Source organism: Syzygium oleosum, unplaced genomic scaffold (assembly GCF_021117445.2).
Source record: "Syzygium oleosum isolate NSW1041296 unplaced genomic scaffold, Sole_v2.1 Sole_v2.44, whole genome shotgun sequence".
Classification (NCBI taxonomy): Eukaryota; Viridiplantae; Streptophyta; class Magnoliopsida; order Myrtales; family Myrtaceae; genus Syzygium; species Syzygium oleosum.
This window is the reverse complement of record NW_026607528.1, coordinates 667,442-693,208: the sequence shown is the minus strand read 5'-3', so window position 1 is coordinate 693,208 and position 25,767 is coordinate 667,442. Positions and strand designations below refer to the sequence as shown.

Below are 25,767 nucleotides of genomic sequence, written 5' to 3'. Positions count from 1 at the left end.
CCTCTTTTTGTGAATTGTTAGCCCGCATACCCAACTCCATAGGCTCCCTCGTGTGTTTGCCGCACTTGATATTATCGAGATGCTACTTGTTGAGGGAGATTCCCGACTCGATCGAAAAGTTGACATCATTGACTGAACTGAACCTATCTAATACAGGGATTGAAGAATTACCTGAATCCATTGGTTCTTTGAGAAACCTCGAGACTCTTAATGCCTATTGTTGTGAATCGTTAGCCCGCATACCCAGCTCCATAGGCTCCCTCGTGTCTCTGCAAAGCTTGTCATTGCCAGGATGCTACTCGTTGAGGCAGATTCCCGACTCGATCGGAAAGTTGACATCATTGACTGAACTGAACCTATTTGCAACAGGGATTAAAGAATTGCCTGAATCTATTGGTTTTCTGAGAAAACTCAAGACTCTTAATGCCTCTCATTGTGAATCGTTAGCCCACATACCCAGCTCCATAGGCTCCCTCGTGTCTCTGCGGTGGTTGTCATTAGAGGGATGCTGCTCGTTGAGGGAGATTCCCGACTCGATCGGAAAGTTGACATCATTGACTGAACTGAACCTATCTGGAACAGGGATTGAAGAATTACCTGAATCCATTGGTTCTCTGAGAAAGCTCGAGACTTTTGATGCCTCTTGTTGTAAATCGTTAACCCGCATACCCGGCTCCATAGGCTCCCTCGTGTCTCTATGGTGCTTGTCATTACAGGAATGCTACTCGTTGAGGGAGATTCCCGACTCGATCGGAAAGTTGGCATCATTGACTGAATTGTACCTACTTGAAACAGGGATTGAAGAATTACCTGAATCCATTGGTTCTCTAAGAAAGCTCGAGACTCTCGATGCCTCTTATTGTGAATCTTTAGCCCATATACCCAGCTCCATAGGCTCCCTCATGTCTCTGCGGCACTTGTTATTAAAGGGATGCCCCTGTTTGAGAGAGATTCCCGACTCGATCGGAACGTTGACATCATTGACTAAACTAGACCTATCTAACACAGGGATTGAAGAATTACCCGAATCCATTGGTTCTTTAAGAATGCTCGAGACTCTTGATGCCTCTTCTTGTGTATCGTTAGCCTGCATACCCGGCTCCATAGGTTCCCTCGTGTCTCTGCGGTGCTTGTCATTATCGAGTTGCTACTCGTTGAGAGAGATTCCCGACTCAATCGGAAAGTTGGCATCATTGACTAAATTGGACCTATTTGAAACAGGGATTGAAGAATTACCTGAATCCATTGGTTCTCTGAGAAAGCTAGAGACTCTCGCTGCCTCTTATTGTGAATCCTTAGCCCGTATACCCAGCTTCATAGGCTCCCTCGTGTCTCTGCGGCACTTGTTATTAGGAGGATGCCCCTCGTTGAGAGAGATTCCCGACTCGATTGGAAAGTTGGCATCATTGACTGAACTGAACCTATTTGAAACAGGGATTGAAGAATTACCTGAATCCATTGGTTCTCTGAGAATGCTTGAGACTCTTAATGCCTCTTATTGTAAATCGTTAGCCTGCATACCCAGCTCCATAGGTTCCCTTGTGTCTCTGCGGCACTTGTCATTAAAGGGATGCCGCTCGTTGAGGAAGATTCCCGACTCGATCACAAAATTGAAGGACTCAGGATGCCGGATATTGGGCGATCGCCGGATCTTTCCGGATCAAAGCATCTGAAGGCTATTGTGTGTTCAAAAGAGTGCCGTTTGGGGAAATAACTTGTCATTTGTCATTTCATCCTCGACACGATACGAGCACCAGACTTTTAAATTATTTATCTTTTCGCAAGTTCCGCATTTGAAGGATGCTCTCTGCTCGCTCGCGAGCCATCTTATAACGTGTTTGTTTTGTTCACACGGCTGAGTTGAACTTTTTATCTATCTTCTGTTCGCTTCTTCTAATGCCGGGCATCCCGGTCCATATCTACGCTGTGGAAATCACAAGACGTTTGAGAGAACAAGCAGCTCTTCAAGAAACATCCCTTCGCCTTCGACCCGTAGCCATCTCGGTTTTCTTAAAGGTTGGACGATCGAAATCCTGCACTCTGGGAATGGCGCGAATTCGCTCGCTTTTCCTCGATTGCTTGAATTGGTTTCTTTCGATTTTCTTCCTTCTTTTTTTTCAATTGTTCCGTGATATCTCATCGACCGCAATTCTCTCTTTTGTGGATGATTCAGGGAACTTCTGGAGGCGGGAGTACAAGAACACGTCAGGCAAACGAGGGAGAGAGAGAGAGAGAGACAGAGAGAGAGACAGAGAGAGAGATCGTGCTGCCGGATTTATGGATGGCGCTCACGATCCCCCCGCGGATTCGTCGGGTTCTGTCGAGGCTTAACGAGATTCGCACCGTTTTATCCTGTCACCGCGCGGTCTTTTTTACTCCTTCTGCTCGTTATTAGTCATCACCAGCAGTTGCTACCGCCCGAGAGAGACTGAAGCATCGTCACTTCCGGGCGGCGGCGGAGATGCGACGGCGGCGGCGGCGGCGGCGCTGGGGGATCCGCTGAGCTGGGGAGGTCGGGTCGGGCCAGCGGGGAGTTTCACTTGAAGGTGTTTCGGATCTCCTCCGATTTGCTCTTCCGTCGGTGCGCGTTCAGAGAGGAGAGATGACAGGAATGGAGAGTTCCTCGCGAGCGAGGTGTTCGTCCAGTCCTCTTCCTCTCTCCTTCTTTTCCTTCCCCTTAGGGGCGCTCCACAGCGATTGCGCTCGCAGACCTTTTTGCCGATTTTCTCGAGCTCGCCCTTCCGATTTCTGCGTGCGGATCGAGATGGGTTGGTTCTTCTGATTGGATCGTCCTTTAGCAATTGTCGTGCTGATTCGCCTGGTTAGTTCATCTTCTTCTTCCTCTACTTCTTCCTTGAATGATGGAAGGTTGGGGTTGATATTCCCCGTGGAAGTTTAATGGTGGCGCCTGTGTGTGCATGTATGTATACAAAGTAAAATATGTCAAAAAACAAATAGATTAGCCTGATGATATCCTTTCTGGCAGGGTACTTGAATCTACACTTACTTATGAAGTGCAAATTGATTGATGTCGGGCGAGTCTTCATCGCCTCAGTAGCAACAATTTGAGTTTCCACCATAACCCGCTTAGCTGGTAGAAACTTTTTGGAGCGAAAGGCAAAGGCGGAGAACATCGCCTTTTGTCCTCGAACAAGTACGGGTTTTTTGTATTGCCTTTAGCCCGTTTATGCACTATTGCTATGATCGGTTTTCTGATCGATGGATTTTGCAGGTTCGTTCGTGCCTAGATCGCCAGGATCATATCCGTGCACATATCCTTCCCAGAAAGATCATCCCCCGAGCTTTTGATGCAGATCCTTCCATGGAGAAGAAAAAGCCTAAAGAAGGTGAAGATACTGTGGAAGAAGCGCCATCTGATATTCAGATGTGATTACAGAACTTTGTCATTTTTCTTCTTTTCATTGGATCATCATTCAGATGTGACTCACTCTATTTTCTGCAGAATATTATTGTGGTTTCAAAGTGTTACTCGAGGATTACCTTAAAGAGACTTGCAGAGCTGTTATGCCTCAGTATCCAGGTCTGATCATGTGGAACATTTGTTTATGTTCTTTATCAATGTCTCTCTTTATGAATGATTGCCTAGACCCCTCATTCAACCTGAGCAGCCTCTCTGCCTTAAATTCCTGATTGGGGCCTGGTTGCTGGACTTGGATACAAGTTCCAAAATAGTGGAAAAGAGGTTTTGGTGACTTGAAAGCCAAAGGCTTGTCGCGGATTTGAGAATGTTGTCTTCATAGGTTTGTTTTGTAAGCATTTCTGACCGACATATATGTGTACACTTGGCTTAGTTGACTTCTGCTCATAAATTTGTTGTAGCTATAAGTGTCATTGCCTGGCATTGTGAAACCATTTCTTGTCCCATGGAGCCTGAAATTCTAATGTGCTTTAGAAGGGTGGGAGGAGCTCTGCTATATCGCTAAAAATAGCTGACCAAGCTTTTTCTGCTAGTATTAGCACTCACCATTTCCTGTGTTACAAAAGTATATCTCACTAGAGATCTTGATTAATGTGTTCAGAAAATCTTTGTAGCTGAATCACTCATGGAAAATAGCTCTGTTTTTGGTTTCTCTTACTGCTGTTGTTGAGAGCTTTAATGAATCACATGCCTCAATTTATTAAATCAACACTATCCTCTAATAAAGAGACCATATAATGATAATTATACATGCTTGTATAATTGCCTTTTCATCTCTGCTTTTGGGTGATAAGCTGGTGGAATTTTCCCTCTTCATTGATGGTGTGTCATTGTTATGCTATGCTGAATGCTGATAAGTTCCTCTGGAATCATCTGGTTTTGCGTTTGTTTTCTTCTCTTCTTCACTTTTGCCCCAGATGCTTCTCTAGTTGACTTCCTTTAAGAGGTATCAGAGCATCTTCACTGATGTGCTTCTGCTGTGGTGATGCTCTTGCTTTTGTCTTCTGCTTTTGAGCTTCATTCCCTCTTTTCAAAGATAACATACAGGTGTTAGTACAGAAAAAAGATTAAGAATCTATCGCTTTAGACCCTAATTTTCTGTAGAGCCTTATGATCATTGATCTAAAGTATGGTCCAATTTCAATCATTTAGGATCTATCTTGACCACCTTGACCTTAAGGGTTATATTTTATACTGCAGGGATTGGCTCGCATATGTGTACTGATTAGATCATGAACTGTCGTTTTGTGTAGCTGTGACATGCCATCTATGTATAACTATCTAAAAAACGAATGTGCTTGGCATATCTACATGGGAATTGGCTCTAGGCAATTTGTCGGGATGCAAGACCTCAGGCCAGGTGCTTGTGCTCTAGAATCTAGTATGGTGGAATCCTCTAGAATCTAGCATTGTGGAATCCTCTTCAGTTTCTCACCTTGTGTTTCTGGATTTTTATCCCATGATTGTCCCCAATTTTTACTTTTTGTTCTCCTTCTCATGTATGAATCGCATTGCTTTTTTCTTTTACATGTCTAGTTCACGATACATTTCATGATATATCGTTTATGGGGATTTTATAGTGCTTGTGCTGTTTGCAAGTTTTCAATTGGCTGGGATCCTCTTCATAAGAGATACCTGTATCTGTATTGTACCTTGCTAGTGTCCCTTTTGGTTCCTTTTTTTACCACATTTTCATTCTAGAGCGACATATTCCGTGCTGTTAATCAAATAGTTCAAATCAAATTTGTAATTGTGATCTAGACATAATCAAGTCAATAGATAGTGACCTACATGTCGCTGTTTTCTTGTCAAAATGCTATGACAGCAATTGTGCAGCAGGCTATGCAATATGTTGACCAGACGCCTGATCTCAAGACCAAGATAGAGCTTATTAAGACACTTAACTCTGTCGCCGCAGGAAGGTGAATGTATTTTCAAACTCTATTGCAGCTTATGTTCATCAGCAATCTGTCTTAGTTTCGTGGTTTCTGTAGCTAGTTTCGTAATGCAGATATATGTCGAAATCTTGAGAGCACGGTTGATCAAGAAACTTGCAAAAATAATGGAAGAACAGGGTCTTACAGAAGAAGCTACTGATTTGATGCAAGAAATTGGGGTAACTAGAAGTTGACTTCTGTTGTCACTGATCTTGGGATTGGTTTTTCCTTGTCCAACATTCCTATGATGGGTTTGAAGTGCAGGTAGAAAGTTTTGGAGCAACGGCAAAGACAGAGAAAATTGCCTTGATTTTTTAACAAGTACGGGTTTTTGTATTGCTTTTAGCCGTTTATGCACTATTACTATGATTGGTTTTCTGATCGATGGATTTTGCAGGTTCGTCTGTGCATAGATTGCCAGGATTATGTCTGTGCACATATCCTTTCCAGGAAGATCAGCCCCTGAGTGTTTGATGGAGATCCTTCTAAAGGGAAGAAAAAGCCTAAAGAAGGTGAAAACATTGTGGAACAAGCGCCAGCTGATATTCCGTCTTTTCTGGAGTTGAACGGATATCCTATGACTCATGATATGGTAAATTGGTGTTTTGCTTTTTTTGATGTTGTGTCTACTATCTGGCACATACTCTTCTTCCTTTCTAGCTTTATAGTAGACTCCGACGTTCCAGATGTACTTGATGGATTTGAACTCGCATCTTAGTATAACATTAGCTCTCTAGAGAGTAAAGGTTCAACGAATGCTACTTTAAAATTTCATTTCACATCCGAAATGGGCACCTTGTTTCTAGGGAGCTTCATTTCAATAAGATAACTGCACTTTTTATTTTCTCAAAGGACGTTATTTTTCTCCAAGTTGATACTTGATACGGGATGGGCCTAGTCCTAGAGATTTCCAGCTCCATCATTTTCTTCATGGAAACTGAAAAGATTGGGAAAAGCTATGGTCACAGCAACTTTTAACTGTGGAAATAGTTATGCCCACCTGAGTACAAAGCACAATTTTTGATGGTGAAAAGCACAACTTTCTTCGCAAAAGTAAATGTATTTATCATTTTATTAAAGAATGCGATCATCATTGAACTTACTTAGCATAAGCTAGACAAAGAAAATTAACAATTTTCAATGTGCTAACCTTTCTTGTTATATGTGGCATTCAATGGTTTGGAAATTACATCAATCATCATAAGATACACTTGAAAGTCATTCTTGAGGTCCTCATTAACATGATCAATTATTGATGAGAAGTAAATTTTTTTTTTCTTAAAAATTTAATTTTCAGTTTAAAGCAATCAGAAACATGTTTTGGTGTAATTGTCAATGCCTTATTTCAAGTGTAGGGAAAATTCGAGGTAACGCAAAAAATCAATTTTTCAGCCATTATTTGAAGAGCTCGTTTTGCCAAGTACTTGAAAACCAATTAAAATTCTGAAAAAGAAAAAAAAAACAACTACTATAAAGCATTCAAAACATGTGTCGGACAAAAATTAACGTAAAAAAAAGTTTGTGATGTTCATTACAGTAAGGGTGGATCGTATGCTTGATGAAGAAGACGCCATTAATTTTAGTCGACAATTTTCGCCCAATTGGAGTGGTACCAATTTGAAAACCCTAATTTGTTTTCCCTTTTCTTGTTTTTTTTTACGGAACCTTAAATCCCATCTTCCATTTTTTTTTATACAATTCTTTCGTTTTCAATTACTTTTTCTGTTCTTACTTTTTCATTCTACCTACAGTCATTTTAAAGGGGCCGACATTACATTGTTAGCATTTCGACAATCCACATCAATAACATGGTAAATTTAAAAAGTAGACATAGCTTTTGAAAAAAGAAAAAGGGAAGAGAAAGTCGAGAGACTAAAGTTGATATGAACCCTTTCTTTAATTGAAAACTTATATTCTTAATTTTTGGTATTACACGAATCGTTGCCCTATAAAGTACAGAGGACTCTCGCTCTTTTCCCACTTTCCCAGGATCTCAGTTGGAGTTGTAGTTTTGCTTGAACCAATCCAGACAAAAAACGGCCCAAATGGCGAAATCGGATGCTTGCGCTTTCTTCATCTTAAGCTCAAGGTCTTCGCGCCATTTCTTGGAGACCGTTGCCTATTATTCAAACCGGAGTGTTGTTGTCTTTCAACTCATACCCATCACCGTCTTCTTTAGCCACTGAAGATGATCGAGCCAAGTCCCCAAGATCCCGGAGCTCCACAACAATGGCGTCGTGGGAGCCGCTCTCTCTCTGCTTAGAGGGAAGAAGCTGTCCTAGAAGGCCGTCTTGCCTTTGCGAGTGTCCCCTCTCTTTGCGCGGGCTACCATCTTTCGAGGCGAAAAACGTGACCCCGAATGTTACTTTCCTTAGAATCTCGAGTTCGGTCCCTGTTGAGAGATTGCAATGGTTTCTAAATGTGGGTTTCGTCGTTTGTGGATTGAAAACAGCGCGGCTGAGATTTAAATACCCGCAAGGGGAAAAGCCCTCGTCCCTACTCCCTACCAATCTGAGCATCACAATGCCCTAAGGAACATATGCTCAAATAGGTAATGTGCAACTTCTTACCTCAAAACATTCTCTCAATACCTTGTTTCCGATAATCGATGAGAGCTGAATCGAATCGCTTGTACATTTGTTGCTTCAGCGCCGGGATCGGGTTTGGCATGGAAGCATTCGATCAACATCGGTGCAGGCGTGATTGATGCGGACTACTGAGGCCCGGTTGGGGTAATCCTGTTCAACCTCTCGGACGTCAACTTTGAAGTGAAGGTGGGTGACAGGGTTGCGCAGCTGATCATGGTGAAGATCGTGACTCCCGGAGGTTGAGGACCTGGACTCGACTCTGAGGGGCGAGGGCAGGTTTGGGTTGTAGGGGCTGTGAGGCCCGTGTGTCAGGTTTTGGGAGTCAAATTTATTGTCTATAGGTTTATTTTCATTGGGATTCACATTGTGCCTAGGATGCACGCAGGCTGGTAGGAGCATTATGTTGGTGAGAAATCTTGTGGAACACTTGGTGCGTATATATCTGCTAATCGCTATGTGCTCAGCCTCTCTCTCTTTTATTGTGAAATTTGGATCCCGCTTTTCGAGTTGCTAGTTTGCCGGGCTGAGCTTTGCGGCAAGTAATTAGCTAGTCAATTGCTGGCTTACGTATTTAAAAGATTCTCAGTGCTTTTACCTAAACTTCTTGGTTTAGTGCCATGATTATGGAATATGCGTGACTTTGTTGATTTAGCAGATGCACCATCTTGCAAATGATTTTTTTTAGGGTCTGACACCTCTTTTGCATTATCTATTGACGTTAACTTTCCACGGGTATTAAATTATTCAAGTTGGCGAGATTTGGAAGAATTGCTTAAAAGATGTGCTTTTGGAACTGTTTGTTGATTGAAGATTGGGATTTATATTTCTGTGGAAGTTTAATGGTGCTGCTGCGTAAACAAAGAATGGGTAAAAAGCAAAAGGTTAGCCTGGGATATCCTTTCTGGCAGGGTACTTGCATTTACTTTATGAAGTGAAATTGATCAACATCAATGAGTCTTCGTCACCCAAGGAGTACAAAGTGAGTATCCACCATAACCCCTTAGCGTTGTCGCTCGCTCTCAAAAGAAAAAAAAAGGAGACAGAATACTCAATAGGTAGAAGTTGTTGAAAGATTACTTGGTAACTTAAAGGAAACATTCAACTAAGATTAGTTATAGGTAAATATCTCCCTGTTCCATCAAGTCAACGTAAGATCTTCTGATGTTGCATCCTATGAAGAACTCTAATTGGAAGTTCTCATTAACAAAGAAGAGAAATAACTCTTTCAACCGAGTAGGAAAATAATGCACAAAGCTATGAGGATGAGCTGGACATTGTGGTACTGTCTACTAGTATCTAGTAGGCAGTTACTAACAAAATACTTTGAACTTGTACTTTTACAAGATGGACCCTCCCTTTGGAATTGAAGTAAACATCTGTGAGTGAAGGATTGAAAGATAGATATCCTTAGACTATGATGACAAAGAGAAAATGTAAGGACCTCGGCCCCACCACGCTTCCGCTGCGCCACTCCTTGTGTAATATTGTCCGCTTTGGATACTAAGTCCTCACGGTTTTAAAACGCGTTACACAAGGGTTAGGGGCCAAGCCTTATAAATTCACCAAGATCTCACTCCCTAAGCAATGTGGGACAAGAGCAATGCAATCCCCTCGCCATCCGCGAAATCCGGGTCGTTACAGAAAAGGCACATTGTTTAAGTTAAGTAGTTTTATTTTGTTTCATCATCTCTTCAGGGTTTAGTGAAGTCATTAATTGGTGCTCCTCTTTGATTTTATTTCTGGTTTGTAGATTTGGTTTAGGATTTGAATTATCTTGTATAGGGATGGATTCTTTTTGTTTTAGATGGACAGGTATTTCCCTGGTGCCTTACTTATTATACCTTTTACATAAAAAAGAAACCAGGGAGAAAAAAAATTGAGATTGGGGGCTAGAGGAGTGTTTCAAAATGCTAATTCTTTAAGTAGATTTGGTTTAGGATTTGAATTATCTTGAACTGTTGTTGTGTGTAGTTCTAACATGCCATCTATGTATAACTATTTGGAAAACGAGTGTATGTTGGCATATCTATATAGATATTGGCTCTATGCAATCTCTAGAGATGCAAGAATCCAGGCCTGGTGCTTTTGCTCTAGAATCTAGTATTGGGGAATCCTCTTCAGTTTCTCGCCTTGTGTTTCTGGATTCTTCCCCATGTATGCCCCGAATTTTCACGTCTTCTCATTCGCTTACAAATGTAAGAATCACATGACTCTTTTCTCAAGTCAAGTTTTGGATACATTTCATGATATGCTTTATATGGGGATAATATAGTGCTTGTGCTGGTTGCAAGTATTTTCAATTGGCTTGGATACTCTTGATAGAGATAGCTGTAGTTGTATTGCACCTTGCTATTACTCCTTTCGGTTCCTTTTTGAACTGTATTTTCTTTCTAGAATGAATAATTTTCTAATCAAACTGTTCAACTCAAAGTTTTAATTGTGCTCAAGACATAATCAAGTCATTGACTTGATTGGATGGTGACATATGCATTGCTATTGCTATTTTCTTATCAAAAGGCCATGACAGCAATGTTGCAGCAGACTATGCAATATATTGACCAGAGACCTGATCTTGAGACCAAGATAGAGCTTATTAGGACACTTAACTCTGTCGCTGCTGGAGGTGAATATGTGAAATCAAATTCTATTGCAGCTTATGTTCATGAGCAATCTGTTTTGGTTTCTTGGTTCCTATAGCTAGTCTCATTCTGCAAATATATGTCGAAATTGAGAGAGCATGGTTGATCAAGAAACTTAAAAGAATAAAGGAAGAACAGGATCCCATAGCAGAAGCTACTGATTTGATGCAAGAGATTGCAGGAGCAAGAAGTTGACTTCTGTGGTCACTGATCTTGTGATTGGTTTTTTCCTGTCCAACATTGGGTCGAATTGCAGTGGAAACTTTTGGAGCAGTGGCAAAGACGGAGAAAATTGCCTTTATCCTTGAACAAGTACAGGATTTTTGTATTGCTTTTAGCCGTTTATGCACTATTGCTATGATTGGTTCTCTGATCGATGGATTTTGCAGGTTCTTTTGTGCTTTGATCGCCACGATTCTGTCTGTGCACAAATCCTTTCCAGGAAAATCATCCCCCGAGTGTTTGATGCAGATCCTTCCAAAGAGAAGAAAAAACTTAAAGAAGGTGAAAATATTGTGGAAGAAGTGCCAGCTGATATTCCGTCACCTACTGGAGTTGAAACAGATATAATATGAACTCATGGTACGGTGAATTTATGTTTTACTTATTCAATGTTGTGTCTACTATCTGTTTTAACTAAAAAATTTCGTCAATCAAGCCCTACCTTGTATTCAGTTTGCGGTTCAAGCCATGGCTTTATTCATCTAACACGTACTCTTTTTCCTTTCTAGCTTTTTCGCAACCTCTGACGTTTGGGATGTACTTGATGGATTTGAACACACATCTACCTCGCATTCATGTGGTTAACGATTTAGGTACTATACACATCGCAATGAGTGAAGTCTTCACTGAGGGTTTGTTAGGAGCTCATTGTGGTTAACGATTTGTCGATGCTATAAGGCGATATAAGACATTCCATCAGTGAAGGGAAAATTCAGAGCAGTGGATACGAGTGAAGCTCTTTCATATGAGGCTTTGTTAAGTCTTCACTGAGGGTTTTAAGGCACAGCTGTTCAATCTTTGATTTAATTAATTGCAGGTTCAAAGGAAAATCTACTGGTACTTAGTTCTGTCACCGCATGATCGTATGCAGTCAAGCCTCAATGCCACTTTAGAAGACAAAAATCTTTCAGAGATCCAATTCAGGTACATCTTTGAATTGTTTCTAGGTAATTGGTTGTACATCTTGCAAAAATAATGTGCCATAGAATTTGGTTGACTGTACGTTCGTTATTTTAATGCAGGTTGCTGCTCAAAAAACAAATTGGTCACCATGGTGGTTATCCAATGAATGCTCTTTGGAGTATTTTCAAAGATGAATTTAAGAATGAGAAAAACATGCTCGGAGACGCACTTGTTGTGAAGGCAGTAGCAGATCTTAGATAGATCATCGAACATGTAATTACAGAACTTTGTCATTTTTGTTCTTTTCATTGGATCATCATTCAGATGTGACTCACTCTATTTTCTACAGAATGTTATTGTCGTTTCCAAGTATTACTCGTGGATTACCTTGAAGAGACTTGCAGAGCTGTTATGCCTCAGCATACAAGTTGATTATGCTGAACATTTGTTTATATTATTTATCAATGTCAATCTTTATGAATGATTGCCTAGACCCCTCATTTAACCCTGACCAGCCTCTCTGCCCATGATCCCTGTGGGACATGGTTGCTGGACTTAAAAGAAGTTTTGGTGCCTTGTAAGCCAAAGGTTTGTGGTGAGGTTGAGAATGTTGCCTTCATAGTTTTGTTCCGTAAACATTTCTGACCGACATATATGTGTAGACTTCACTTAGTCAACTTCTGCTCATAGAATTTGTTGTAGCTATAAGTGTCATTGTCTGGCACTTTGAAACCATTTCTTGTCCCATGGAGCCTAAAATTTTGATGCTCTTTAGAAGGGTGGGAGGAGCTCTGCTATCACTCACCATTTCCTGTGTTACCAAAGTATATCTCGCAATTAGAGCTTTCTTATTGTGTTCAGAAAATCTATGTAGCTGAATCACTCAAGGAAATGAGCTCTGTTTTTGGGGTTCTGTTACCGCAGTTGTAGAGAGCTTTAATCATTCTATATTACCGTTTTAGGAAGCTGAGAAGCATCTCTCCGAAATGGTTGTTTCCAGGTCCCTGGTGGCAAAGATAGACTGGCCGATTGGAGTCATCTCTTTCCAGAAGACAAAGGACAGCAATATCATCTTGAACTTATGGGCTACAAATTTGGAAAATCTCCTCGATCTTGTCGAGAAAAGCCGCCACCAAATCCACAAGTAAACCATGGTTCATAAGGCTGCTTTGAGAGATTGACGATGTTCTTAGTTGAATGAATGATCTCTCTCCCCTTGAGCCTCCCTCTCTCTCACCAAAAGAGAGAAGCTGAAGAATGCAGCTTCACATTGTGCTTTGAAGTGGAGACTAAAGATGTTCATCATAGAACTCTCGTGTAGTTGTCTTAAATTTGATTGCATATTTTGCTGGTGGACCAGATCTGGGCCTTGTTTTGGACTGAAATCATTCATGTTTTGGACTGAAATGATACACTGAGTACACTTTCTCCATTGGAAATTTTGATCTTTTTGTCTTTCTTCTTCCCCCCTCCTTTTAATTGGAGATTTTTGCGCTCTCAAGGTCCAAAACTTGTGCCAATGGAATAGGTATCAGCACAAGATGTGCACTCATTGCAACAGAAATGAGCACATTGTTACTAAATTCTGTTTGGCATTACAAATTTCGCTAGTGCTTATGTTTTTCTAACATTGGGGATAACATTAGCTCTCCATAGTAAAGGTAGATGAATGCTATTTTTTATGTCATTGCGCATTTGAATTTCGTCTTCAGCAGAGAGAGCCTGTTTCTTTTGGCAATCTTGGCTATTGGCATTTTTAAAAATCTGTTCCTAGGGAGCTTCATTTCAATAAGATAACTGCACTTTTTATCTCATCAAAAGACATAATTTCTTTCCAAGTTGATGTGATGTCATTATCATATGACACTCTGTTATGATTTCATTTCTCTCTAAGGTTTCTGTCACTGGAATGTATTCGATGTCGACTAGTTTGCACGTCTCTCTTAACTCTTGGCATGTATGTGGGCAATATAGTGACAAGCTTGAAATATTGAGGATAATGTGTTTCTTCAACAAATTTGTTAAGATTTGGACTTGATGGAAGTTCTCGTCGCTTCCCATTTTCAATTTACTATTGGTGCTTCCAAGTGGCAACTTAGGAATATTTCTTCGTCTAATTGTTTTCGCTTTTATCTTCTGACTAGCGAAATATAAAAACCACAACATATTTCCTAATTAATCTCGACATTCCATTAATTTCATCAATAAGTTGTCTGTTATCCCTTTTCTATATGGAAGGTAAAGAGTTTGAATATCGTGTTATAGAGTGAAATGGAAAAAGAGTGACTCCTGTGGGAACCATTGAGTAGTTCTTGAAAAAAGTATGACAATCCAAAGTTTACATCAGCACAAATAATATAGAAGAAATAGCACAATTATGTATAATTGATCAAACGTTGCGTTCAATGCATTTTTCAATTTACACTTGAGTTGATAGAACAGTCGCCCCAAGTAGTAAATATCTAACCAAGTCTAATTTGAGAAATATTATTCATTATCTTATATACTAGCAATAAGTAACTCTCTACATTTTGTCGTCGGGATTTGTACATCATTGCCAAGCCAGAGAACATTTGGGTTCAACAGACATTGTTGATCGATTTACAGGTCTCAAAGTCGTAAGTTTGGGTGAAAGTGGACCATAAACTCTATGGGAAGGAATTCGAAAAGTACTCTTGTAAAAATGACCAAGGTGGAGCCAATGTCTAGGGCGTTCATAATCATAAACAAAATTTGGGATGAACGGACCAAAATATTTGAGACATCTGTGGCATAAGTTTTGTCATTTCGTTAATCATTTATTTGGATCTTGAGGAGAAGCTTCAATTGTGTTCATTTACAGCTTGAGACCTTTAAATGGACGTAAGTGATTGTTGACTCATTTTCTATGCTTGGTTTTTCGACGTATTTTCAAATTTCCACACCTTTTAAGAATATTTCGGAAAAAGAATTAAAAAAAATAAGGGAAAATTGGGAATTCAAAATGATTGTTGGTATTAGGTGTCAAATATTTGTCCAATTCGACACTGCCTATATTTGGATTGTTACACTGGTAAGTAAGTATCGTACAAATTCAAATGGACATGACGCAATTTAAGGCTATGCAGACATGAGGGAACCGCTATCAAAGTTGAAAATATTTTATGTAGTGATAACAAGGCTTGCATTCAGTTGCCTAATAGAACAGAATTAGAATCGGGATTAGGATGCAGGGGGCCTGATAAATGTTGGCATGCTGTGCGATTCTTCTATTGCCAATTAATACTATTCTGCAACAATATCTTCAACTAATCAAATCAAATCATGGCATTTGGTATGTCTCTTTATATAGTCGATAGTATTAATTATACATCAAATAATAATCCTAAATTAGGCCTATGCATTTCATGCATTCCGTCCATCTTCAATTAAAGGAACTAGTTTGGACCTTGTCGTAGGACATGGGGTTGTGATAGTACAATTGAGACTATAAGTGACGAGGTTTTACCAATGTATTGAAACTTTCGACTTGAAATTATTTCTGAATTTGTGTATTACATAACTTATTGGATTTTCTTTTCTTTCTTTTTTTGGATAGCGAGCACATAGGATTTCCTTTTCAAATCACTAGTTGATCATGTGACATAACGTTAAATTTTTAATCTTCTTACTTGCAAGCTTTCGATCGTAGAATAATGAGTCGTGCTTAGTCACTCACATACTAAGCCGTTGAGCTTTTTTTTCTATATTATCTAGTCATTTCATTCTGAAGAAGCTTAATACTGTGCTAAGGAAAAATGCACACTGGTAGAACCGTAAGCTAAAAATGTTAACATGAGATAAAAAGCTAAACACCAAATGAAATAAAAAGGAAAATGGACATTGGGAAACCCGTTGGCCAAGAATTTCTAAATGTGACACTGAATATATAAACCTGCAATGTCACCCACTCGGGAGGAGCCAACTTGTAAGTCCATGAAAAGGAAAAAGAAGGGCCAACAGAATCACCTCGTGTATGTAATGAGATGATTTAACATAATCACCCAATTCATATACTATAGATTCTCCGGTCATTGTTGATATATCAAATGTCTGAATATGCTTATTAGTTCCATTCAAATCGTGATACAGGGTCTCACCCAATTCTAGTCTTTCGTAAAACGTGTGCATCTAATCTTCAGCCGACCTTACTCCGAGCATCAGTATTGCTCGTTGGTTTTCTTTTCAATTTCTTATTTACTTGGAAAAGCAAGTCAAGTCAAGGAACACATGCAGAGGTAGGTTCAACGCACCTTCCGCATGATGCTATGGAAATTACGCCAGCAATAATGGCCCTTTGCTTTTTATTTTCTAATTATTTTATTAATAGAAAAAGCAAGCCAAGTCGAAGTCAAGTCGTGCTTGCGTTGAAACAAAACGCCTGCGTAGGCCCTACGCACCTTCCGCGCAATGCTGTGGAAATTACGCGTGCAATAATTGCTCTTTTCGTGCACCACGCGTCGCAGTGTTTCGGTCTGTTGAAGTGTCTTGGACCGTTTGGATGGCAAGAACTCAGCATTGTTCAAACATGCACAGTTGAGATGTCATTTGTCTCTAAACCTTTTGTCACTATAATGTGTTTGATGTCGACTAGTTTTGACATTTCTCTCAACTCTTGGCATGCACGTGGGTAACACAGTGAGAAGCTTGAATTATTGAGGATAATGCATTTCTTTGATGACTTTATCAAAAATCCGATTTGATGGAAGTTTTCTTTACATAGTTGCTTCCCATTTTTAATTTACTATTGGTGTTTCCAAGTGACAACTTTTGTTTCTTTGTTCAACTTTTTTTTGCTTTAATCTTCTAGCCGGCAAAGTGTAGAAACCATCACACATTTCCTATCGATATCGACATTTGCTCGATTTCATCACTCTATTGTTGTATGAAATCCATTTTCTTTACAAAAAAAGAAGTGACGATAGAGTTAAATGGTAAAAGAGTAACTCCTATGGGAACCATTGAGTAGTTCTTGAAAACATGTTTGAATGGAACAAAAAAATATATGATGTAGCATAGGAAAATCTAGTGTGAAAAAATTGTTTTGGAAGAGATTTATTTTAGGAGTTATTTTTCCTGACCAATCTTTTGAAAAAAGAAAGTTCAACTGTGGATATTTGAAAGTAATGCGTCCTGCGGACTTTTAATAACAAAATCCTATATATATAATCCCACGATTAATATGCTTTTGTCATTGACTCATGCACATTAGTTTTCTTTTCCATTATTTTATTAACAAAAAGAGCAAGTCAAGTCAGGCCAGTACTGTACCACAAATTTCAATGAAAGCACCTGCATGCCCCTTACGCATATACAAAAGGCAAGTAAGGTCAATGACGCGTGCATGAATTGTTCAATGCCCCTTACCACAAATTTCCGTAGCATGCCTCGTAAGTCGTATCAATTCGATTAGCATGAAGAGTCTCGAACCGTTGGATGGCAAGGTCTCAAACATTGTTTTTTTTTTTTTTGGTCGATTCAGACATTGTTCAAAGCACGCATATTAGAGAATGTCGTTTGTTGGTAATCCAACTTCGAAGGCTGAAAATCGGTGGAGATCCCAGGGTTGTGTTGTTTGAGCACTCGTCAGGGAGTCAACTGACTCCTTGCTGCTCTTATCTGTTTCCTGCTTTTAATTGCTCCATTTTCTTCTGATTAAGCAAGAAAGAGTTGTCTGACAAAAAAAAAAACCAAGAAAGAATTGCACACATTCAACCGAGTTTAACATATTGCAACGTCAGCGATTTTTAGCGATTTTTAGCCAATTTTATCTGGAAGGACTAAATTGACAAATCGTCAAAAAATTTGAAACTCAATTGGCAAATTATCAAAATTTTTAGGACTAAATTAAGACAGTTGAAATGTTTAGTACTAAATTGACAAGTTGTCAAAAGATTCATGATTTAATTGACACAATTGAAATATTTAGGATTGAATTGATCGCCATACAATATGTTTAGGATTTTTTGGACAATTTTCCCGAAAAAAGCATCACCGAATATTTATTCGATTGTGGAGAGTCGTCACCGAGAATTTATAGATGCAGTATCGAAAATAAAATTCACATAAAATGTTAAAAGTTATAAATTTAAGGAGAGAGATAAAAAGTGACTTACGTGTGGGATAATGACTAGATAATCTGTAAGAATGATGTGGGATGGAGAAATGTAGTTTGAGAAAATTGTTTCTGAAGGGATTTATTTTGAGAGTTATTTTCCTAGACCAATCTCTTTTGAGAAATAAATAATAGTTTGATCGTGGATGGAACAAACTCACGCGTCCCCCAGACATTTCTATTAACAAAATCCTCGGGGATAAACGGAATCTCTTGTTAGCACGAGGAGCATGGGTGCATTGCTAGTTGGTTTTCTTTTCTATTTTGTTTGTCAAATCTCAATGAAAGCACATGGCATGCACCTTCCGCAGATAATGCTGAGCGTCGGTGGAGATCCCAGCAGGAGCACGTGAGTATTATTGCTCGTTAGTTCTCTTTTCTAGTTTTCTTTATTAATATAGAAGACAAGTCAAGTCAAGTCGTGCTGGATTTCGAGTTTCGATCAAAGCACCGGGAGCATGTGAGCGTTGCACGTGATTGCATGTGAGCATGTCAGTCTTTGCTCGTTGGGTTCCGCACCCTTTCCGCATGATGCTGCGGAAATTTCGCGTGTAATGACCGTTCTTTCCGTAGCATGCATTCGCAGCGGTTCGATTAGCACGAAGAGTCTTGGACCGTTGGCTGGCAGGAACTCAGCATTATTCAAGCGCACATATTAGTGAATGTTGTGTGCTGGTAATCCCACATTGAAAGCTGAAAGTCAGTGGAGATCCCAGGGTTGTGTTGTTTGAGCACTACTCAGGTAGTCCACGATGCCTTGCTCTTATCTGTTTCCTGCTTTGATTGCTCCATTTTCTTCTGATTTAAGTAAGGGGTATGAGATTTCTTTTATTTTCGTTTAAATTAACTGAGTTCTGAGAGACATTTGTTCAATTCGCAGATCCGGACTGAGAAATCTGGCTTTCTTTTAACGCCCAGCTTGATCAATCTCCTATTTTAAAACAGAATAAGGATCTCTTTGGTCAAATCACTACATGATGTATATCCAATCAAGAAGAAAGAAATTGATCTCTCCCTTCTCTTTCTTTCTCTCCAATTCCTTTCTTCTCTTTTCCCTTCATTTCCCTCTCTGCTTAAATTGCCAATCGAATTGCAAAAGAAAAGAACCCACTCATGCAGAAGATCCGAATTCTAGAGCGGCTTCCTCATCGACGCCTCCGCATGGAGGAAGTGATTATGAAGGTGGAGAGGAACAGCATAAGGGAAATAACTATGAAGTGTTCTTGAGCTTTAGAGGAAAAGACACTCGTAAAGGCTTTACCGACTATCTCTACACTAGCCTTGTCGATGCAGGAATTCACGTGTTTAGAGACGACAATGAGCTCCGTGTTGGTGAGGAGATTGGTCCAGAGCTTCTCTGCAGCATTACACATTCCACGATCTCGATCGCAATTATCTCTGAGAACTACATTTCCAGCAAATGGTGCCTCCGCGAACTGGCTGAGATGTTGAAGTGCAAGAGAAGTAAAGGGCAGATAGTGTTGCCCATATTTTACAAAGTGGAACCCTCACAGGTGCGTCATCTTACAGGGAGATTGGGAGATGCTATAAATGCACATAAAAAGAATGTGGACGAAATGGTTGTGAAGGAATGGGAAGTAGCACTCAAAGCAGTCGGCTCCTTAAAAGGATGGGAATCAGAAAAAATTGATAGCGGGTACCTTATTCTCCAACAAAACATTGTTTAATTTTTCATAAATAGATCTTTCTTGAAAAAGAATGTACATATTGCTATCCTATACTAATATTCATTATTATTTGACAGGCATGAAGGAACATTGGTTAAAATTGTTGTCAGAAAAGTTATGGGCGAGTTAAAAAGACTTTTTCAACTAAATGTTCCCCAACAGTTGGTGGGAATCGATGATCATGTGCAACAGATTATGAGCAAGATAGATGATGAATTCAATGGTACAAGGATTATTGGAATTTACGGAATGGGCGGCATCGGTAAGACAACTCTTGCAAAGGTGTTGTACAACAAGCTCTCTAGTCATTTTGACTATCGTAGCTTCGTGGCAAATATCCGAGAAACATCTCAGCGTAAGGGTATTGAATGCATACAAAAGCAACTCATTTCTGCCATAATAGGAAGTTCGTGTGATGTGTCTAATGTCGACGAAGGAGTCAGTGTCATCAAATCTCGATTTATGAGTAAGAAAATCCTCGTTCTTCTGGATGATATGGATGATAGTACTCATTCAAATGCTTTAGTTGGGGATGGAAGTTGGTTTGAAGCGGGAAGTATAGTCATCATCACAACTAGAAACAAAAGCATTCTCGATGAAGTTAGGGCGGGCTACATGTACAAACTCAACGAGTTGTCTTTAGATCAATCATTGATTTTATTTACAAGACATGCATTTCGAAAGGATTCTCCTTCGAATGATTATGAGGTTATCTCTCGTGATGTCGTATCTACTACCGGGGGGCTTCCATTAGCTCTTGAAGTTATAGGTTCATTCTTATGTGGAAAGAGAGAAGAAGTATGGAGAGATACATTAAAGAAATTAAAGAAAGTGCCCGATAAGAAAGTGCAAGAGAAGTTGAAAATAAGTTATGAAGCATTAGATGATGAGGAGCAACAAATATTTTTGGATATTGCATGCTTTTTCAATGGATCACATAAACAAAATCCAACTTACATGTGGGACGCCAGCAGTTTTCTCCCAGGTAGGGGGCTTGAAGTATTGAGTCTTATGTCCCTAATTAAAATTGACAAATACGGCAAGCTAACGATACATGATCAATTGAGAGATCTTGGAAGGGAAATTGTTCGTCTAGAAAATCCAAAGGAGCCTCAAGAGCGTAGCAGATTGTGGATCAATGAGGAAGCCGTAGATGTGATTAACGGAAACAAGGTAAGACTTTTCTCTACTTGTCTTGGTCAGTGAATAGGGTTCCATCTTCCCATTCTTGTTTGAAATAAAAATAGTTGTGAGTCTTGGCTCCCCTAAACTAGCTGCTTCTACGAGCTCTTTTATTAATTATTGTTCTTGCCTTATTCTAGAACATAATTGAGGATCAATTTCTTGGTTATGGGCAATTGATCTATATCTTTACCTAGTAATACGGTGATAAAGATACTCTCCTTTTGGTAATTTCAATGCTACAACAAAACTACAAAAGCAGAATATTTGACAGATTACTTTTAGAGAAAACCTGACATTTACAAATTGTTGCAGCCATGCCTTCCCCACATATTTGTTTGATGCAAGTGTTTGATGTTTGGATTGATCTTTTGGTTTCTTGTGAGGCCTTTTTTTATTTTTTATTTTTACTACTTATGAATTGTTTGGTGTGATAAATGAGACCTCCAATCATTTGTGACGATTTAGCTATCTTGGTTCCTGTATTCTTTAAGTTGGGTTAAGTGTAACCCCTAAGTATTATTGGTTGTGCAATTTAGTTGCCCATCTATTTTTGCTCTTGCTCAATATAGTCTTCTAACTTTCGCTTTTTTGTGCAATCGAGGCTTTTGTGGCTTATCATTGGTTGACACCGTCAATTTGTTGATGTGGCATTTGTATTTATTTATGATATATGAGCAACCATGTAATATAACCCTTTAAACATATATTATTTTCGTTGTCTAGACTTTTCATAATAGGGGATAGTCTCTTTCTATGATTATGCTAGTACATTTTCTTTTTGTGACGATGTATGATTTTTCTATTAATTTCCGATAATATGTATTTGTTAAACATAGGCTATCATGTTATAATAATTATTTGTCTATTTTTCAACTCTTAGTGAGCATCTTATTTTGCAAAGATTTAGTTAACATTTATATCATCATTTTATTTTTGTGAAACGAATACTAGTTTGGGGTAAATGTGACACGGGTCTACCAATTTGTGATTTTTTGTGACTTGAAAATTAGTGTGGGGTAAATGTGGAAAAAGTCTACTAGGTTGGGATTTTTGATATTATTAACCGAAGTAAATATGGTCTTGAATTTTGTGTGATGATAAATTTTCATTATTAGCATGAAAGTTAAAAGGTGATCCATTAAAAGCAATTATAACTAATGGAAGATTTGTACAAGCATCAAACAAGCATGTGCAAATGTCGTAAGTATCGTTAGTTAAGAAAAACTAGATAGTCACATTGGGATGCAAAACATATTGAAATAACAAGACTATTGAAAAAAAAATGCTACTGATGCTTTTCGGTGAGCATATTATCGTACGAAGGAAAATATAATCAACTGAATAGAACATTGCTTAGAAGTGAAAAAAAAAAAGGTATCTATGAAGTTGTTGACAAAAATACAATAAATATACAAGAAACTTTTAATGTAAAAACAAGTGGCGTCTCACATGAAAGAATAAAAGTTTGAAGGAAAAGTTGAAACCACCAAATAGATCCGTAATATTGACTCTTATGATTTGCGCTCAATGTGCAATTCATCATCTAAAACAAAAAACGAATTTGAGTTCCTGAAATATTAGGTTATGACAAAAGATAAATGCAGAAGACTCAAGTTCTTTATGAATACAATTTTGTCAATCTTCATGTCCAATCTGTTCATACGGAAGGTCTCATTAATATATGGGAAAATTGATCAAAATTTAGATGACTACTACTTCACGGTAACAAAATCAATACGACAACGAAAAGATAGCATCAAACATCTATAGTAATAAAAAGAAAGTAAGAATCATCTATAGAACATTCGATATTATCAATTTTTCTTCCACGTACAATGCAAAACCCTCAGCGAAGAATTACATGATAAGAAAGGAACGTAAAACACATGCGTACCTTTTGCGATGACATTCTCGTTTTCATTTTGATATTTAGAATTGCAAACGAAGTATACCAGAAAGAGTGGGGGGATTCTACAATTGGGATTCTTTAATTTTGATACATGTTTTGAGGGAAAGTTTGATGGATGTATTTGGACTATTAGAGTCATATTGGTTCACATATACAGGATAGGAGTAAATGTAGTGTTATTTCACATATGAATGGCATGAATTTTGATAGATATATTTGAATTAGTGTATGCATGAAGAGAGGCCTTCTATTGTAGTTGCAAATGGATGCAAATTTTGGGAATTCGGAAGGTGCAAATTGCGAAGGGCATAGTTGGAAGAGGAAAAGTTCAGGAACAACCGCTCGAGCTTCTCATCTTTACATAGATTAGATAAATAGTATGCAACCACAACATGTCATTTCACAAAATTTAAAGGGAGAAGCCTATGCCATGATAGTATGACAACAAATTGAAATCAGTGCATTTTATTTATCATTAGTTGATCTCATCTCATCATTCAAAACTTATGGTCCACAATGTTTCCAAGTTGTAGGGCACTAGAAAGATTGAGGCACTTTCTCTTGGCGAAGGTGGTAAGGAAAGAATATACACAGCCGAACAATTTAAACAAATGACCAACTTGAGGTTCCTTCTAGTGGATGGTATGAATTTCGCCGGAGATTTCCAAAGCTTACTTCCTAAATTAAGATGGCTTCAGTGGGCGGGTTGTCCCTCGGATTTTATTGCGACCAACTTTCATCCGAATAAATTAGTTGTACTCGATTTGTCAAACAGTGCAATTTCGAAGGATTGGGGAGGATGGGTTCAACTCAAGGTAAGATATAAAGAAGGCATTGAAGTATTTTCAATATAATTTTTTTTCCTTGTACATATAACATTTGAAAATTGATTTTCATAATTAAACTAGTCGTTTCTCTTTAATCTCATACTATTGAAGGAATACATGGCACCCAATGAATGCATCTCTCTTCCATTTGAATTTGTCATTTGCTATTTGATAATAAAAGTTGCTTCTATTTAATCAGTAAACATTTCCTTTGAAATGTTATTCATAAATACATGCAGTCCGCACTTGTATATCCCCAACATTCTTTTTGCAATTGATATGCTTAAAAAATATTTATATGTTGGCGTAGCCAAACACTACTAAAAGAGACATTTAAAATTTAAATAAGACAACCGTGAAGGAGTCAGGGAGCATAGGTATTTTTTGAGGAATTCTAAAAGGTCAAAACACAAGGAGTAGTGGAAAATCATATGCTACAGAAGTCCAATTAGATTGAGGTATCTTTTCTTTCTTCCAGATGGCAACCGAGCTCAAAGTTCTCAACCTCGGGAATTGTTTATCTTTGAGAAGAACTCCCGACTTGACTTCTTTCATAAGCTTGGAGATTTTGATTCTTGAATGTTGTGTGAATCTGGAAGAGATTCATCCTTCTATTGGGAACATCAAAACCCTCGTTTCCTTGGATGTCTCTTATTGTAAAAGACTCAAGAAGCTACCAGCAGGAATAGGTAGAATGGTAAAATTGAGGGAGCTTCGCATAAAAGGCACTGATATACAAGAGATTCCTATTTCGAGAGGTTGTTTGACGGAGCTGGAGACTCTATGTGTCGGATGTTGTAAACGACTTTCTCAACTTCCTAAATCCGTGGACTCCCTTGTCTCATTAACTCTATTGGACTTATCTGATTCAGCAATTGAAGAATTACCTGAATCCATTGGTTCCATGAAGAAGCTCGAGACTTTGAATGCCTCTGAATGTAGACTGTTAGCTCGCATACCCAGCTCCATAGGCAATCTAGCATCCCTACAAAGCTTGTTCTTACGTGCCTGCTTCTCATTGACAGAGATCCCTGACTCGATTGGAAAATTGGCATCATTGACCGAGCTGGACTTAGGATCCACATCGATTACGAAATTACCTGAAAGCATTGGGAATATGCCAAATTTGAGGATCTTGGACATTAGTAATTCTACCATAATGGAATTGCCTGATGCCATCGGGAAGTTGGCAAAACTCCAAAGGTTGGGAGCTGGAGTATGCAAAAAACTAGAACGACTTCCTAGTAATATATGCGAATTGGTTTCGCTAGAGGAGCTTTCTTTAGACTTTTCAGGCATTTCAAACTTGCCAAAAAGCATTTCTAAGCTTTCTTCTCTCCAAGAGCTCAGTGTTGAATATTGTGAAAAGCTTCGAGAAATACCAGAACTGCCCTCTGGCTTAACAGATCTAAGGATCATCTGCCAGAGTCCGCCGTTGCCCCATCTTTCCCAGCTAACCCGTCTCACGAAACTCGATCTTTCTAATTGCCCCTGGCTTGAATGTGTCCCAGAGCTTCCCATTGGACTATCGCAGCTTAATATTGTAGATTTCAGAAAATTGAAAGCGTTCACGAATTTATCAAACTTGAAGCACTTATCAAAGTTGTTTCTCCAATATTGCTTTCATCTCGCGGAAGTCACTGGTTTGGAAGGTTCACATTGCCTATCCAACTTACCGGCAAGGCAATGCCCTAAGATATCTGGGGTCGATGGAATTGAAGATTCTTCGAAGTTGATGAGCCCAAATGCATCTCTGCTCGATGGATCGCTAGATCTTTCCGATTCAAAGATTCTGCAGAGAATGGATGCCGCAGCAAGTTGTGCGAATTCAGCTGAAATCCAAGACCCTGGTGGATCAAAATCCTCTCAAGTGTCGGATATCCTTAAATGCACGTCCGCCGGACGATTGCTAGACTTTTCCAGTTTTAAATACCTGAGAAGCCTTTATGTTTGGAATTGCTATAGCGTAACTGAAATTCAAGGCCTCGATGGATCAGAATCCTTGAAATATTTGGATATTAGGCGGTGCTCTTCCCTTAGATCAGTGGACCTCTCGAACATAAAGAATCTGCGGCGTTTTTATTCTTGGAATTGCGTAAATTTAGTTGAAATTCGAGGGCTCGAGGGATTAGGACCCTTGCAAATATTCAGTATTTCTGGATGCCCGTCTCTTCGACAATCACCGGACCTGTTGCGTTTAAATGCGGTGGTGACGCGGTGGTGAAGGTGGTGATGGGGGGATCCGCTTGGAAGTGGAGGCCCGGAGGGAGGGAGGTGGTCTGGGCCAGTTGGGGGGG

The 25,767-nt window shown here is 39.1% G+C and overlaps 1 protein-coding gene and 1 pseudogene across 2 annotated transcripts in view; both read left to right on the top strand.

Annotated features, from left to right (window-relative positions):
• LOC115667836 (disease resistance protein RUN1-like) overlaps window positions 1-25,724 on the top strand; it is a 32,850-nt gene extending 7,126 nt beyond the window's left edge. Inside the window, exons 3-5 of one of the 2 annotated variants that reach the window (XM_056306404.1) lie at window positions 19,627-20,722; window positions 23,177-23,458; window positions 23,949-25,724. In XM_056306404.1, the coding sequence (XP_056162379.1) occupies window positions 19,627-20,722; window positions 23,177-23,458; window positions 23,949-25,694 (3,124 nt within the window). In that variant the 3' untranslated portion in view covers window positions 25,695-25,724. The remainder of the gene's footprint in view (window positions 1-19,626; window positions 20,723-23,176; window positions 23,459-23,948) is intronic. The other variant, XM_056306405.1, reaches the window with a different exon arrangement.
• LOC130136239 (26S proteasome non-ATPase regulatory subunit 12 homolog B-like) lies at window positions 1,787-13,295 on the top strand (annotated as a pseudogene).
• Window positions 25,725-25,767: the final 43 nt, after the last annotated feature.